This window comes from Anolis carolinensis, unplaced genomic scaffold, assembly GCF_035594765.1.
Source record: "Anolis carolinensis isolate JA03-04 unplaced genomic scaffold, rAnoCar3.1.pri scaffold_9, whole genome shotgun sequence".
Taxonomy (NCBI): Eukaryota; Metazoa; Chordata; class Lepidosauria; order Squamata; family Dactyloidae; genus Anolis; species Anolis carolinensis.
In genome coordinates, this window is record NW_026943820.1 from 5,741,436 (window position 1) to 5,756,435 (window position 15,000).

Here is a 15,000-nt window from a genome sequence, read left to right on the forward strand (position 1 = left end):
GGGGGGGGGGGGCATGCTGTTGGCACCTCATCCAGAGGGAGGGACGAGGCCCCAGCACCCACTTCTGAACCCCAGTACCCCCTGGGAGACCCCCCTCCTACCCGGCACCCTCTCGCTTTGTCTGTCTCCCTCTTGCTCTTCCTTTCTTTGTAATCCAGCCATGCCGCAGCGCCAGGGTGATTAACAGAATCCGCACACAGACCTTCCCCCTCGATATTTCAGGGCTCATTAGCAAAACGATAATTCCTCATTAGCTGGAAAAGCTCGTCCATTTGAACAAAACGGATGCCCCAAAGATGCCAGCTGTTAATCCTGAGCTCTGCCGCTCGGCAGTAAATCCCATGCCAGTATTTTCCGTGCGAAAAAAAAATGCGCGCCAGTCCCCCGTTTTCCCTTCTTGGGGGGTTTTCTTTTTGGATGAGGAGGGGGACGACTCCACGGTTGGCGTGTTTTGTAAATTCCTCGTAAGCGAGCAACCCATTGGTATTCCCATGGCATGACTTTGTTTCTGTGTCTTCCTTTTGTCTCCAGCGCCCGTCCCTGGCTCCGAGCCCGATGCCAGCCGAACGGCTCCCTAGGTCTCCAGCAGCAGCAGCAGCAGCACCACAGCAAGCACAAGCACCCATGTAAGTAAGTCAGCTGCTGAGCCTCTGGAAGGAAGGAAGGAAGGAAGGAAGGAAGGAAGGAAGGAAGGAAGGAAGGAAGGAAGGAAGGAAGGAAGGAAGGAAGGAAGGAAGGAAGGAAGGAAGGAAGGAAGGAAAGAAGGAAGGAAGGAAGGAGGCAGCCTAAAGAGGGAATGGGGAGGGGGCAGCCACCAGCCTGTCTGGCACATGCCACCTGGGTGCCCGGGGAGCCCCTTCCCGCTCCATCGCTCACTCTGTGCTCCCTTGTCTCCTCCTCCTCCTCTTCCTGCACATTGGTGCAGGTTTGAGTGGCATCCCTCCCTCTCCCAGGCCCCCCTCCCCACAACACACAGAAACACTCCACGGTGGATCTTGCGGTGATGGTGGAGGGCTCCTGGCAGTGGCCCCCTTCGTCTCCCGGGCGATGGCCAGCCAAGGATCACTGCTGCTGAAGCTGGTTCTGGAGGGTCTGTGGAGGGTGGTCTCCTGTGCCCACTGGGTCAGAAGGACAGGCAGGCGGGCATCCTACATTCTTCACCCCATATCCTCACACTCTTTCCTGGTGTCCTGGCACTTTCTCATCGGCATATAGTCAGAGTGCATGCACAGCTGGGCTACCATGGTGCCTCCGCCAGGAATGTGCCAAGGGCTCTGTCTTTATGCGCCAGCGCCCAGATGCTTCTTTCTTCCTATGCAGCTGCTATCTTCTTCCTTTGGAGGAGCAATTCAGGATGTTCCCTTCTGGATCTGGGCACCCAGTGCCGCTTGCCACTTTCTGCCTTCCAGCTGCTCTTTCGCTCATTCTGCAGACATGGCATCACTCAAGTCTCCCATGTGCCCCTCATTCTGACATCTCTTCCTCAAATGGGTTGATGCCAGTTTGGTAGAAGCTCCCTGTCCCTCGTGCCACCCTCTTTGCGATGCCGCCATGTGCCAGTGTGCCTTCTGCTGCCACTGCGGCAGATCCTCGGTTGCCGAAGGGGCAAGCGTTCCAGCGGGGGCATTGCTTTGTTTTCCTTTGCCCCTTGGTGCCCTCTCTTCCTCCTCCTCCTCGTGCTGCCTTCGTACCTTGAAGGCTGCGGGTGCCAGCCGGGGCGTGGGAGTGCCATCATGGCGGAGACGGCGGCCTTTGTCTTCCTTGCACCGGCTCCACTGCGGCAGAATGGCGCTGAGTGGGGGGCTGGTGGCAGAGGTCTGGGTGGAGGAAAGGGACCCCCGGAGCCCCCCAAGGAGCCCTTGCTCACCTTCCTCCTGGCACCCGATGCCTGGTTGGTGCCTCTTGCACATCTGCCTCTGCAGCTTCGCACTGGCCGCCCTCCTCCGGGGCCCCGGAACATATATACCCGCTGCTGTTATCGCGCGGAAGGGTGGCGTTGCCCCTGAATGGATGGCACGGTGCCAGCGCGCCTGCCATCCATCCATCCATCCCTCTATCACCCTTGCGACGCTGTTCCTCCCTCCCTCCCCTCCCTCCCACTTTACCCTCCCTCCTTTGCTGGCTTCCCCCTCCTCCTCCCCCCTCTGCCTGACGTTAATTAACATGCGGATTAATTGATTTTAAAAGCTGAAGAATTAACGGCCAACTTTTCCCACAGGGCGCAGGTGCCGCCAGCCGCTTGGCACAGTCCTGCCCTTCAGAGGGGGGAATGGGAAGCCCCCGCATTGGAACCAAGGCATCCCCTGAAGGAAGGAGAGGGGCTTCTGTGGGCTGATGGATGGCAAGACTCCCCTCATATCCCTCCTCACAAGAGGTTGCCAGAGCCCTTGGTTATAAATAATCCAAGCAGCCCCTCCTCCAGAGCACTCCCCCAACTTAAAAGGAGGGGGAGGCAAGCAGCATCCGCTTATTAGCGTGCCTTGTTAGTTCCTCGCCTGCCTCACATACTCTATATTTACTCCTGCCCCTGTGTGTGTCTTTGCTGTGCTTAATTAAAACAGTTGCCAAAGGGATGGGTTTCCCTCTTCCCACTCTCTTCCCACTCGACCTTGGCACTTCGTAGTTCCCATTTCTCAGCTATCTCCCCTTAAAGGGTCCCAAATGGAGAGTCTCAGGGCGTGCTGTGCCCGATCCCATTCCTCCCCGAGTCCCGACTTTGACGGGCAGATGGAGCCACCCTTCGCCTCCCTTCGTTTTTTTTATTTTTTGAAAGCGCGCAGAGAAGCAGCGAGTGGAATCCATTATGCTAATCGGGCGGCATTTGCATAATGCCTCATGACTGGAATATGCAAACGACCGTGCATCGTTTATGAGTGCCAGTCTCTGCCTGTTCTGAGCCCGGGCTCCCTGACCGCAGAGACCCCACCTCAAGACCGCTCACAAATGTCCCAACATGAGCACAATAATCTGTCGGCATATTTTGAATGGAAAGCATTTGCTCCATTTCTTAGGGCAGGCCTGGGCCAACTTGGACCCTCCAACCAGATGTTTTGGACTTCAACTCCCACCATTCCTAACAGCCTCAGGCCCTTTCCTTTTGCCCCTCAGCCGCTTAAGCGGCTGAGGGGCAAAAGGAAGGGGCCTGAGGCTGTTAGGAATGGTGGGAGTTGAAGTCCAAAACACCTGGAGGGAGGGCCCAAGTTCTCCACACTTGGGCCTTCCTCCCTCTGCTTTGCCTGGGGTGGTCCATAAGTATGCTAATCCTGGCTTTAGGGTTAGCCTGAGGGTGAAAGTCCCCCATTCCCAGAGCAGAAGGTAAAGGATAGATTTCTCTAGCTTGAGCATAGGCCATGCGTTGTGCAAGCTCCATAGCTATAACGATAACTTCGAAGACCGAAGAAAAACAGGGAGCAAAGGGAGCACCTCTCTTTTATAACCGCTAACTTCAAAGGTTTGCGTACACGACCAAAAACAGGACCACTTTCTAGAAGATGTCCGGAGCTCCATGCAAATGTTAATTGAGGGTATCATAAAGCTAACAGGAAGGAAGTGAGGTAAAGACAGATAACTAATAATATTGCAATATAGTCGTATAATCTATATATATAAAAGGGTAATGAAATTTCGGCCTAGAACAAAACAACAAAACTACACATCCCAGAAACACTAAACTTGGCAGCACAACCCCTCATCCATGCCTCTACGTTCATACAACAAAAAGAAAAGAAAAATTAAGTCCTAATTAGAGGGAGAGGAATAATTGTTTTTATCCAATTGCTGCCTGTTAGAAGGCTAAGCTCCGCCCACTTGGTCTCCTAGCAACCCACTCAGCCCAGGGGACAGGCAGAGTTAGGCCTCACTTAGGCCTCTTCCACACTGCCTATAAATTACAGATTATCTGATTTGAACTGGATTATATGGCAGTGTAGACTCAAGGCCCTTCCACACAGCTATAGAACCCATTTATAATCTTATATTATCTGCTTTGAACTGGATTATCTTGACTCCACGCTGCCATATAATCCACTTCAGTGTGCAGTCGGACACAACTGGACAATATCAGGAGAAAACCTTTACCCTTTACCTTAACTACCACCAATTCCTCAATACTTTATTTCCCATACCACCAGACTTCACCACAGCAACGTGTTGCCGGGCACAGCTAGTCTATATATATATAAAAGGGTAATGAAATTTCGGCCTAGGACAAAACATCAAAACTACACATCCCAGAAACACTAAACTTGGCAGCACAACCCCTCATCTATGCCTCTACGTTCATACAACAAAAAGAAAAGAAAAATTAAGTCCTAATTAGAGGGAGAGGATTAATTGTTTTTATCCAATTGCCGCCAGTTAGAAGGCTAAGCTCCGCCCACTTGGTCTCCTAGCAACCCACTCAGCCCAGGGGACAGGCAGAGTTAGGCCTCACTTAGGCTTCTTCCACACTGCCTATAAAATACAGATTATCTGATTTGAACTGGATTATATGGCAGTGTAGACTCAAGGCTCTTCCACGCAGCTATATAACCCATTTATAATGGACTTAATGTCAGGGGAAAACCTTTACCCTTTACCTTAACTACCACCAATTCCTCAACACTTTATTTCCCATACCACCATACTTCGCCACAGCAACGCGTGGCCGGGCACAGCTAGTATAATGTATTGTATGTATATATACTTGTAAACCGCACTGAGTCTCCTTCGGGGTGAGAAGGGCGAGATATAAATGTCGCTAATAAATAATAATAAATAACATGGAGACAACAGAACCATTTCAATGTGTTAGTTTTCCCAACACAGCAGGCGCATCTATGTAGCTCCTTCTATGAACCAGCACGAGCATGGAGATTTGCTGGGGAGGCTCTTCTCTCGGTCCCACCACCATCTCAAATACGAGAGAGAGAGGGCCTTCTTGGTAGTGGCTCCCCGGCTCTGGAATTCCCTTGCCCCCACCATTCAATCCTTTTGGATGAATTTAAAAACATGGCTCTTCCAACAGGCCTTTGAGCCTGTGTAATTCTGGCCAGCCCGATGATCCGATTGTGCCACTTCGCCTTTTGTTATTGCTGATAATTAGCTTGTTCACAGGTTTTACTGCACTTTAGGAAATTTTTATAATTATTATATTTTTACGTACATTGTTGCTTTTTTACTTATGCTATATATTATATATTTATGTACTTGTATACTGTGTATTAGGAGCCACTGGCGGAGCAGCGGGTTAAACCACTGAGCTGTTGAACTTGCTAACCGAAAGGTCAGGTGTTTTAATCTGTGGAGCGGGGTGAGCTCCCACTATTAGCCCTAGCTTTTGCCAACCTAGCTGTTCGAAAACATGTAAATGTAAGTAGAACAATAGGTACCAGTCCGGTGGGAAAGTAAAAGCGCTCCATGCAGTCATGTCTGCCATATAATCTTGGAGGTGTCTACAGACAACACCAGCTCTTCAGCTTAGAAATGGAGATGAGCACCAACCCCCGGAGTCAGACACGACTAGACTTAACGTCAGGGGAAAACTTTTACCTTTACCTATCACTATAGTGCTTCTGTGAGCCGCCCTGAGTGCCTCTGGAGAGATGGTGGTGGGGTAGAAATAAAGATATTATATTTATTATTATTACAGTAGAGTCTCACTTATCCAAACCTCGCTTATCCAAGTTTCTGGATTATCCAAGCCATTTTTGTAGTCAATGTTTTCAATATATCATGATATTTTGGTACTAAATTTGTAAATACAGTAATTACAACATAACATTACTGTGTATTGAACTGCTTTTTCTGTCAAATTTGTTGTAAAACATGATGTTTTGGTGCTTAATTTGTAAAATAACCTAATTTGATGTTTAATAGGTTTTACCTTATTCCCTTCTTATTATCCAAGATATTCGCTTATCCAAGCTTCTGCCGGCCCGTTTAGCTTGGATAAGTGAGACTCTACTGTATCATTATTATTATTACTATTATTATTATTATTATTATTATCAGCCTGTTTCTCTGACAGTCTGCCTGAGGCAGGGACCCTTTGGCCAGGTCTGCACTTGCTCTCGCCCTAATTCTCCCAGCACTTCCTGCCCTGCATCCAGCCCTCCTGCCTTGGTGTCCTAGCAATCTTTTCTGAATTCCTTTCCTTCCTAGGCCTCCTTTTCCAGCGCCTCAGATGAGTCCAGATAGGCATATGGCATTGCTGATGGAGGGCTTCCTCTTTGGACTCGGACCCCAGCTGCAGGAAGCCATTCAGCTGCAGGAGGCAGCCAAGGCAGAGGTAGGCCCAGCATTCTCTCACTGTCTGGGAACAGAGAGTGTATGCGCTACAAATATAATGTTAATTATGCTGTGGTGCGCTTTGTCTGGCAGGGGGAGGTAACTTTGTAGGAAAAGCCTGCCCTGAAGCCCACTCCCCTCCCTTCAGTCCCTGGTGGCACAATGGGTTAAACCAGGGGTCCTCAAACTTTTTAAGCCAAGGGCTGGTCCACAATCCTTCAGACTGTTGAGGGGCTGGATTATCATTTGAAAAAAACAAACAAAAAAATTCCAATGCACACTGCACATGTCTTATTTGTAGTGCAAAAACAACAACAACAACAACAATGAAAGAACAATACAATATTTAAAAATAAAAACAATTTTAACCAACATACATTTATCAGGATTTCAATGGGAAGTGTGGTCCTGCTTCTGGACAATGAGATAGTCAAGTTAATTAGGGTTGTTGTTGTTGTTGTTGTTGTTGTTGTTGTTGTGGTTGGGCGAGCCTAAGTCTAAAATTTATTTATTCATTATTTATTTATTTACTGCATTTATTTACTACATTTGTATCACACGCTTCTCACCCCAAAGGGGACTCAGAGTGGCTTACAAATTTTATGTACATACAATATATTACATTATTAGCATAGCACAATATTAGCATTATATATTACTATATTGAACTATACCACTATACTGTAATATTATTAATATTATATGTAATATAGAATATATAATTAATATTATTATATGGTATTATAATTAGTGTTATATTGTACTACATTATAATATTATTATCAATATTATATGTATATACAATATATTATATTATAAAACTGAGGGCGGGGGCAAGGTAAATGACCTCGGAGGCTTAGTTTGGGGACCCCTGGGTTAAACCCTTGTGCTGGCAGAACTGATGACCAACAGGTTGGTGGTTTGAATCTGGGGAAAGCAGGTGAGCATCTTCTTTCAGCTCCAACTCCCCATGTTCCCACATGAGAGAAGCCTCCCGCAAAAATGGTAAAAAAAAAAAATCAATACCCATGCATGCCCTGGGCAACGTCTTTGCAGACAGGCAGTTCTCTCACATCAGAAGCGACTTGCAGTTTCTCAAGTTGATCCTGACAGGAAAAGAAAGTCCCCTTCCGATGCAGACTCCTCCCAGAGTAAGTTGGTCGCATGTGCACAGGCCCTGGAGGTGGCGGTTCCCCTTCAGAACCGTTTCCCCATGGGAGGCCTGTATCAGGCAGAGCCCAGGAAGAGGCCTTGGCGGTGGGTGGCCCTGGTAGTCCTACCAATGGGTCCTGACACCCCTTCCCTCCGCTCCGCTCCCTTCCCTGGGCCGCTTGCTCTTTTGAGGGTTTTGAGGGTTGCTCCTTACTCTGGGTCAGAGCTTTGCTCCTCTTCTTTAAGCGCAAAGCTCAGCCCCAGAATGAGAAGGTGTCTTGGGGAGGAAGAGCCGCCAAGACCAGACGCAGCAAAATTAAATGCCATTCAGAAGGGAGCCTCTTCCAGAACAAAGGAGACTGAAGGCAAACCTAGCGCTGGGAAGGAGAGAAAGGGGTGGGTCCCCTCAACCAGGAGGCACAGACAGACAGGGGCAATGGCTTTTCCCAGGGAAGACCTGGTCCCTCCAGATGCATGTATCTGAGGGCTCTGTATGCTAGGCCTCTATGTATGGCCTGCCTCAGCCCCTGCAGGCCTTGTGGCTGCTCCTTTTCTCAGGGCACAAAGCACGAAGCAGCAATGATGTGGCAGGAGGGAGCAGCAGCCATTCTTTTTGCTGCTTCAGAGACCCTCAGTTATTTTAATCCTTTGCCTCAAGTCATTCGGTGTCCAGCCCTTGCTCTCCCTGAACATGTATCCAGGAATGACGAGGGCTTGAAAGAGAAAGGGCAGCATGAAATGTCTGTGTGAAGGGAGGCAGAGGTCTTGCCCTGAAGGAAAGCATGCCCCTGGCTTCCTTTTGGAGGCAGGCAAGCGGGGAGGGATCTCCAGCCAAGTGGCAGTTCCTGCCCTCTCCTCCATCCCTAGATCCATGGCAGCATGGGAAAGACTGTGATGATTGATAGAGAATAGGGTCCCTGAGGAGGCCCCTGGGGAGCCCACAGCTGGGGCCTTGTGGCACATGGCTCCTTCATGCCTCCTTTCCCCTCCGAGGCCCTTTTTGCAACCCACCCTCCTGGAGTGGCATCTTCCACTTCTGGGGCAGGGAGTCCTTCCCCACGGACCCCTTGGCCTCACCTGGCATCCTTTCCTCCGGTCCGGTTCCAGGGTAGAGGGGGAGATGCAGCCGCAGGACACGATCCCTGCAAGAGCTGTCTCTGGGACCCCCAAGAGGACTCTGAGATGAGGGTAACAGCCTTGGACCCTTCATGGGTTGCTGTGGGCGATGAGACTGCCTTGTCCCCTTCCTCCAATGGCATCCTCTTCCTCCTGTGGCTTCTCCGGCTTCTGCTGCTTGCTCTGGAGGTGACACTGAGGCCATGCCCCAGCCCCCTCCCCTGGCCTCTGAGGCTGCAGCAGGCTCTCCAGCCTTGGCAGATCAATATCCAAGTCCGGCCTGACCCCCCCCCCCCCTTTAGTGTCTGACATCCCTTTGCTCCCTCCCTCCCTCCCTGTTGCAGCTGGCAGCACAAACCCAGCAGCTCCAGGTCCTGGTTGGGCAGCCTGGGATGAAGGCAGCTTCCTCACAGAAGGCCAGGCCTTGGCATAACCCCTGGCATGCCCTTTGCCCTCACTCTTTCCATGCCTGCCCATCATTGCACCCTCACCAGCCCTTCTCTGAGGGAGCAGCAGCTGCTGGCAATCTGCCCAGCCCCTCTAGTAGCCATTGATTTCCTCCCCTCCCCTCCCCCTCCAACCGCCATTTTCTCCCTTCCTTCCTGTCTTCCTCCCTTCCCTCCTTTCTTTCCTTGGGTGGGTCGATAGCTGGCTGTTCAGGAGCCTGGGACCCGGCAGTGGGAGGCGCAGGCGGTGCTGGACCAGAGGCGGCATCGGAGCCGGCAGCCGGCAGATGATCCGGAGGCTGGCAAGACGCACCAAGAAGAGGACCCCCTTCAGCAGGTATGGAGGGCCAGGCGAGAGGAATTGGGGGCCACGGGAGGAGGGCAGCAGTTGGAGGAGGAAGGAGTCCAAGCAGAACAGATGCTCTGGCCATTGATTGTGTGTCCTTGGCACTTTTTCTGGGGAGAGAGCAGTCAGTGGGGTGGCTCCCTTGTGCTCGGCTGCGGCTGGTGGCACTTTCTACTCTCTGCCAGGCAGCTGTGCTGAGAGAAGAGATGCCCAACCATTCCTTCCTCTTTGGCTGTGGCTCCTCCTTCCGACCTGGGGAGTGATGGGCTCTGTGGGACTCCGTGGCTAGCAAGGCAGGCATTCGGGGCGAAGGGTGGGTTGGGCATGGGTCCACAAGGGCTGCTCCTGCTTTGGGTCTGCTCTGGCTGCAGCCAGGCAACCCTTTTGCCCCTCCTGCCCCTTCGTCAAGGCAACAGAGCGCACGCGTGCGGCAAAGGAGGGCTGCGTGGCTGCTGTGCTCCAGGGCATGCGCTCTCTGCGCTCCAGCTCAAGAAGAGTCTGGGCAGAGGCCCCTCTTCCCTCAGGGCTCAGGTGGGCAGAGGCCCCTTGCGCTCACTCCACGGTGCCACCTGTACGCTGAGAATGTGGCACCAGCCAGCCTCTTGTGTGTCCCTCCCTGAGGGGTCCATCAAGCAAGACCTGGCCGAGGGGAACGCAGTCCTGCCCCAACCTCTCCCTGCCTCTCTTCCCTTGGATAGTTCAAGGAGGAGCCTTGCAGACACCTGACTTCTTTGACAGAGGGCCTGAAGGAGGCATGGAGGGGACCCAGATGGGAGCAAAGGCTGCAGGTGAGCCATGGGGTGAGGGACACCTGCAGGTGCCTTAGCTTTCGCCAGAACCTTCTCTCTTCTGGCCCCAGTGGGTGGGGACAGCCTCTCAGATATGCCCGTTCTTTCTGTTTCCCCAGGCCCTGGAAGGTCAGGTGCCCAGACAGACATGGAGCTCCTGTGCAGAGGGGCAGACAGACCCTCTCAGTGGAAGAGGAGGAGGAGAGGAGCGGTGTGCGCTGCATAAGGAACACTCCAGGGCCTGGGCAGAGGCGGAGGCAGAGGTGCTCTGGGAGGAGCTGCACAATGCCCACCTTCTGGTAAATGAGGGCAGACCCTGGAGGGAAGGAGGGCCCTACTGCCTGGAGTGAGCTTTTGCCATTTCTGAGCGGGGTGCCAGACTCCAGGACGTGCCCGCTCTTTCATTGTGAGTCCCAGGTGCCAGCCAGCCTTTCAGGAAAGAGAGCTGTCCTTCTTTGCTGTCCTACATTCTTTATCCCTTATTAAAGCCACCCCTTAAGGCCCAGGAAGCTTCCCTTTGAGGACTACACTTTCTCCTCTTCCTCCTCCACCAGACTTGCTCTTCTCTTCCGTACTCACACAATGCCAGCCTCTAAAGACTTGGTCAGTAGCTAGGGCACTCTATACATTCTTGGATCCTTTTAAAAAGTGGTTGGGCCTGAAGGGGGTCCCTGATCAGGGGCCCATCCACTGCAGACCAAAGAGTTAATATTATTTTCCCCCATGCACACAGCAAACCTCCAGAGCCTTAGAATGATAGTCATAGAGTTTGAAGAGACCTCGTGGGCCATCCAGTCCAACCCCTTTCTGCCAAGAAGCAGGAAAATTGCATTCAAAGCACCCCTAACAGATGGCCATCCAGCCACTCTTTCAAAGCCTGCAAAGAAGGGGCATCCACCACACTCCAGGGGAGGGCTCTTCTTCCAGTTAGGAAGTTCTTCCTAATGTTCAGGTGGAATCTCCTTTCCTGTAGTTTGAAGCTATTGTTCCGTGTCCTAGCCTTTAGTGCAGCAGAAAACAAGCTTGCTCCCTCCTCCCTACGACTTCCCCTCACATATTTATACATGGCCCTCATCATGTGTCCTCTGAGCCCTCTCCTCTGCAGGCTAAACATACCCAGGTCTTTAAGCCGCTCCTCATAGGGCTTGTTCTCCAGACGCTTGATCATTCGAGTCGCCCCCCTCTGGACACATTCCAGCTTGTCAACATCTACCTTCAATTGAGGTGCCCAGAATGGGACACAGTGTGATTCTAGATGTGGCCTGACCAAGGTACAATAAAAGGGTAGCATGACTTCCCTGGATCTAGACTATTGATGCAGGCCAAAATCCCATTGGCTTTTTTAGCCGCCGCATGACATTGTTGGCTCATGTTTGACTTGTTCCCCATGAGGCGTCCCCCATTCTGTATCTTTGCTTTTCATTATCCCTGGGCTGAGCAGAGGGAGGAGGCTGGGGATGAGGGGCCATCCTTGGGGCTTTGAGGGAGGCTCTGCTCTCCCCCTTTCTCTAAAGCAGCCCTGGTTTTGCCTTCTAGGCCCAAGAAGCGATGGCACAGCTGGCAGTGGCCGAAATGGAGGCAGCCGCCCTGAGGAGCAAGTACAGGCTGGCCCTGGAAGAGGTGCTATGGGGACAAAAGCGGCGAAAGGAAGGGTGGGGGCTTGGGGGGACACCACCTCTGTTTTGGGGTTTTGCAAAGGCCATGCGCCAGGTCCCAGGCCTCACTGGTGAAGGCAGGCGGGAGTTTGGTTGCAGGAGGGCTGGACACAAGGACCATTGCGCTGCCCTGCACCTTTGTTTACACAAGGAGAAAACCCCCTGCCTCCTTTTCTCCCAGCTGTGGACCTCTGTTGCCACTGGGCCCAGTGCGTAGAGTCCCTGGTGGGCTCTGGCCAGCCAATGGAGCCCCACGGGCCACTTTCTGGCTCCCTCTGCTTCTCCCTGGAGGCAGCACTCATGCAGCAATGCCTTCCTTTCATAAGAAGGGTCTGCCTGACAGAACAAAGGCATTTCTGAGGGCTCAGGGAAGGGAGGGAGGGGGGGTGCTGGTGCCTCCCTCCTTCTCATTGTCTGCCAGACAGGCTGCTGCGGGAGGAGTCACTGATAATAATCAAGGTGAATGTTCAAAAGGAAGCCATTTTGGAAAATTGGGGGGGGGGGGGAGTTCGGGGTTTGCTAATGCAGAAGTGGAGGGCGACCCCTTGTGTCCTCTTCTGGAATTGGAGGGCTGGGCAGCCAATGAGGAGGGAGGGGGCTCTGCTCAGGATGATGTGTTTGGAGGTAGCAATGGAGCCCCCTCCTTCCCTGTCTGTAATTATCAGCTCGGTTGACCAGGGCCCCTGGTGGCTCAGTGTGTCAAAGTGCTGAGCTGCTGAACTTGCGGACCGAAAGGTCCCAGGTTCAAATCCTGGAAGCGGAATGAGCACCCGCTGTTAGTCCCAGCTCCTGCCAACCTAGCAGTTCGAAAACATACAAATGTGAGTAGATCAATAGGTACTGCTCCGGTGGGAAGGTAACGGCGCTCCACATGATCTTGGAGGTGTCTATGGACAACGCCAGCTCTTCGGCTTAGAAATGGAGATGAGCACCAACCCTCAGAGTCGGACATGACTGGACTTAACGTCAGGGGAAACCTTTACCTTACCTTACCTTGACCAAAAGCGTTTCCAGTTTGTCCTGCTCCACAGATGCTCCTAATCCAGGCATGGGCCAACTTGAGCCCTCCAGTTGTTTTGGACTCAACTTCCACCATTCCTAACAGCCTCAGGCCCTTTCCTTTTCCCCCTCAGCCGCTTAGGTTTTGGGCCATTAAGTCAAAGGGGGCCCCGACCTCCAGGTCCAGCAGCCCCTTCCTCTTACCTCCAGGCAGCTGAAAGCAACCAGGCCCTGGAAATCCTCCGAGAAAAACATGCCGTTCCAGAGCAGAGTGCGGCTGAGAAGGAGGCACTCCTTGGCCAGTTGGAGAGCCAGGACCCAAAGCAACTGGAAGACAACCTGTGCAGGGCACAGGATGAGGTATGCAGGAAATTGAGTGACAGAGGGTCCTGGGAGGCATGGAAACCCCTAGATTAAGCAACCTGTGGGAGCAGGTTGCTGTGGACCCCACGAGGGTGCCGGTGTGGTCCATCTGAAGGCAGGTCTGGCAGTAGAGCCTTCACTCCCTCAGGACACCATCCTGGAGCTTCGTGACATTTTGGCTGCCTCTCAGGCCTCCCAGGAGGAAGTGGTCTCCAGGATTTTCTGTGCTCAGGAAGGAGGGACGAAGACACTGCCGAGGAAGGGACAATTGATGAGCCAGCAACCGAAGGAGCTGCAGGGTGAGGTATGGGCAGCTCGGAACGTGGTGGGAGGGGAGAAGGTGGCATTCCTCAGGAGCTTCCTAGATGTAGAAGGGACACCCAGCCCCAACCGCCCTTTGCGTTAGAGAGCAAGGCAGCTGGGACTTGGGGTTGCAAGCGGAGAGGGCAGCGCTTCTGGCTGGAGGTGGGCTGGAGCCCAGGCAGCCTTACCCTTGTCCTGCCCCTTCAGGTGGGTCTGAGTGCAGAGCGGCACGCATCCCAAGGACCTCAAGAGGAGCTGGCTGCCCTGAAGGAGGCCCTGCAAGAGTCCCAGGAGCAGCAGGTGAGCCACCCCCAGGACCCAGCACCCCTGCCCGCAGTATCTCCTCTCTCATCTTTGAGCCAAGCCACCTCCTTGCCCGGTCCAGGTGCGGCTCCATCTGCCGCTGCCTTTCTCCTGGCCTAATTGGGACGAGAAAGAGGGGTCCTGGCCACCCTCTCTGCCCCTCTGGCCTTGGGAACGAGGGCAGGTGGGGCAGGGGAAGCAGTGGTGCTCTTGGTGTTGTCAAAGGCTTTCATGGCCGGGATCACAGGGTTGTTGTATGTTTTCCGGGCTGTATGGCTATGTTCTAGAAGTATTCTCTCCTGACGTTTTGCCCACATCTATGGATGTGGGCAAAACGTCAGGAGAGAATACTTCTAGAACATGGCCATACAGCCCGGAAAACATACAACAACCCGGTGCTCTTGGTACTGGAAGTCCGATCTCAGCTTAGTTGCCTAGGAGGGGATGGTGGCCTTCCTGGAGGTGGTAGGTGGGCCACAGTGGTCCTCCCAGTATCCCTTTGCCCAGCATTTGGGGGAAGGGGACTGTGTGGGGTTCTTACCGCCCCCTCCTCCTGAGAGAGAGAGAGAGAATGCAGTGGCGGAGGGCTTCCGGGTTCCAGGCATTATCTCTGGAACTCCCACAGCGGCTGCTGCGTTGCCACCAACCCCCCCTCCTCTTCCTCCTCCCACCAGGCCTCTGAATGGGCCTTTGCCAGACTAGGTGGGTGCCTTCTCTCTGTGGGTCGCTGGGGAGGGGCTGCCAGCCCACAGCACACACAAGGGGAGGTGCTATGGGCTCAGGGTGAGGGAGCCAGCTGCCCAAACTCCATCAGGAGAGCCAGGCGTAGTGGGTGATCATGGCACCAAGGTGGGGAGATGCTGTCCTGAAAGTCGGGGTGGCTCAAGGGCAGGCTTCCCTGCAGCCTGACAATGTGCCTTTTTTTTCTGGCAGAGTGCTGGAAAGAAGCCTGAAGTGACCACCCTCCAGACGAGGCTCCATCACCAGCAGGACGAGCAACAAGAACCAAGAATGGTGGAGCAGACGGGCCTCATCCTGCAGCTTCAGCACGAGCAGAAAACATTCCTCAGGCAGGTTAGAGGCCCTTCCTCCCCCATTCCAAGCATTCTGCCACTGTCTCCCTCAAGGAGCTTCTTTGGGTCCCTGAGAGACCCCCCCCCCCCCAGATATCCAACAGGAGGGCAGTCCATGCTGATCCAAGCTGGCTGCCTCCCAAAGTGTCCCCACCCTGTGAACCCCTGCCCTCATGTCTTGGCTGGCTT

At 53.1% G+C, this 15,000-nt stretch overlaps 1 protein-coding gene across 5 annotated transcripts in view; it reads left to right on the forward strand.

Moving 5' to 3' along the window:
• The window catches only part of pmfbp1 (polyamine modulated factor 1 binding protein 1), a 38,026-nt gene that overhangs the window by 15,479 nt on the left and 7,547 nt on the right, over positions 1-15,000 (forward strand). For 3 of the 5 annotated variants that reach the window (XM_008120612.3, XM_008120609.3, XM_008120610.3), the window contains exons 3-12: positions 532-626; positions 6,142-6,268; positions 9,184-9,318; positions 10,026-10,115; positions 10,235-10,414; positions 11,652-11,735; positions 12,980-13,129; positions 13,281-13,436; positions 13,643-13,735; positions 14,672-14,812. In XM_008120612.3, the coding sequence (XP_008118819.2) occupies positions 532-626; positions 6,142-6,268; positions 9,184-9,318; positions 10,026-10,115; positions 10,235-10,414; positions 11,652-11,735; positions 12,980-13,129; positions 13,281-13,436; positions 13,643-13,735; positions 14,672-14,812 (1,251 nt within the window). Of the gene's footprint in view, positions 1-531; positions 631-6,141; positions 6,269-9,183; positions 9,319-10,025; positions 10,116-10,234; positions 10,415-11,651; positions 11,736-12,979; positions 13,130-13,280; positions 13,437-13,642; positions 13,736-14,671; positions 14,813-15,000 lie in introns of all 5 variants that reach the window. The other 2 variants (XM_062961778.1, XM_008120611.3) reach the window with 2 other exon arrangements.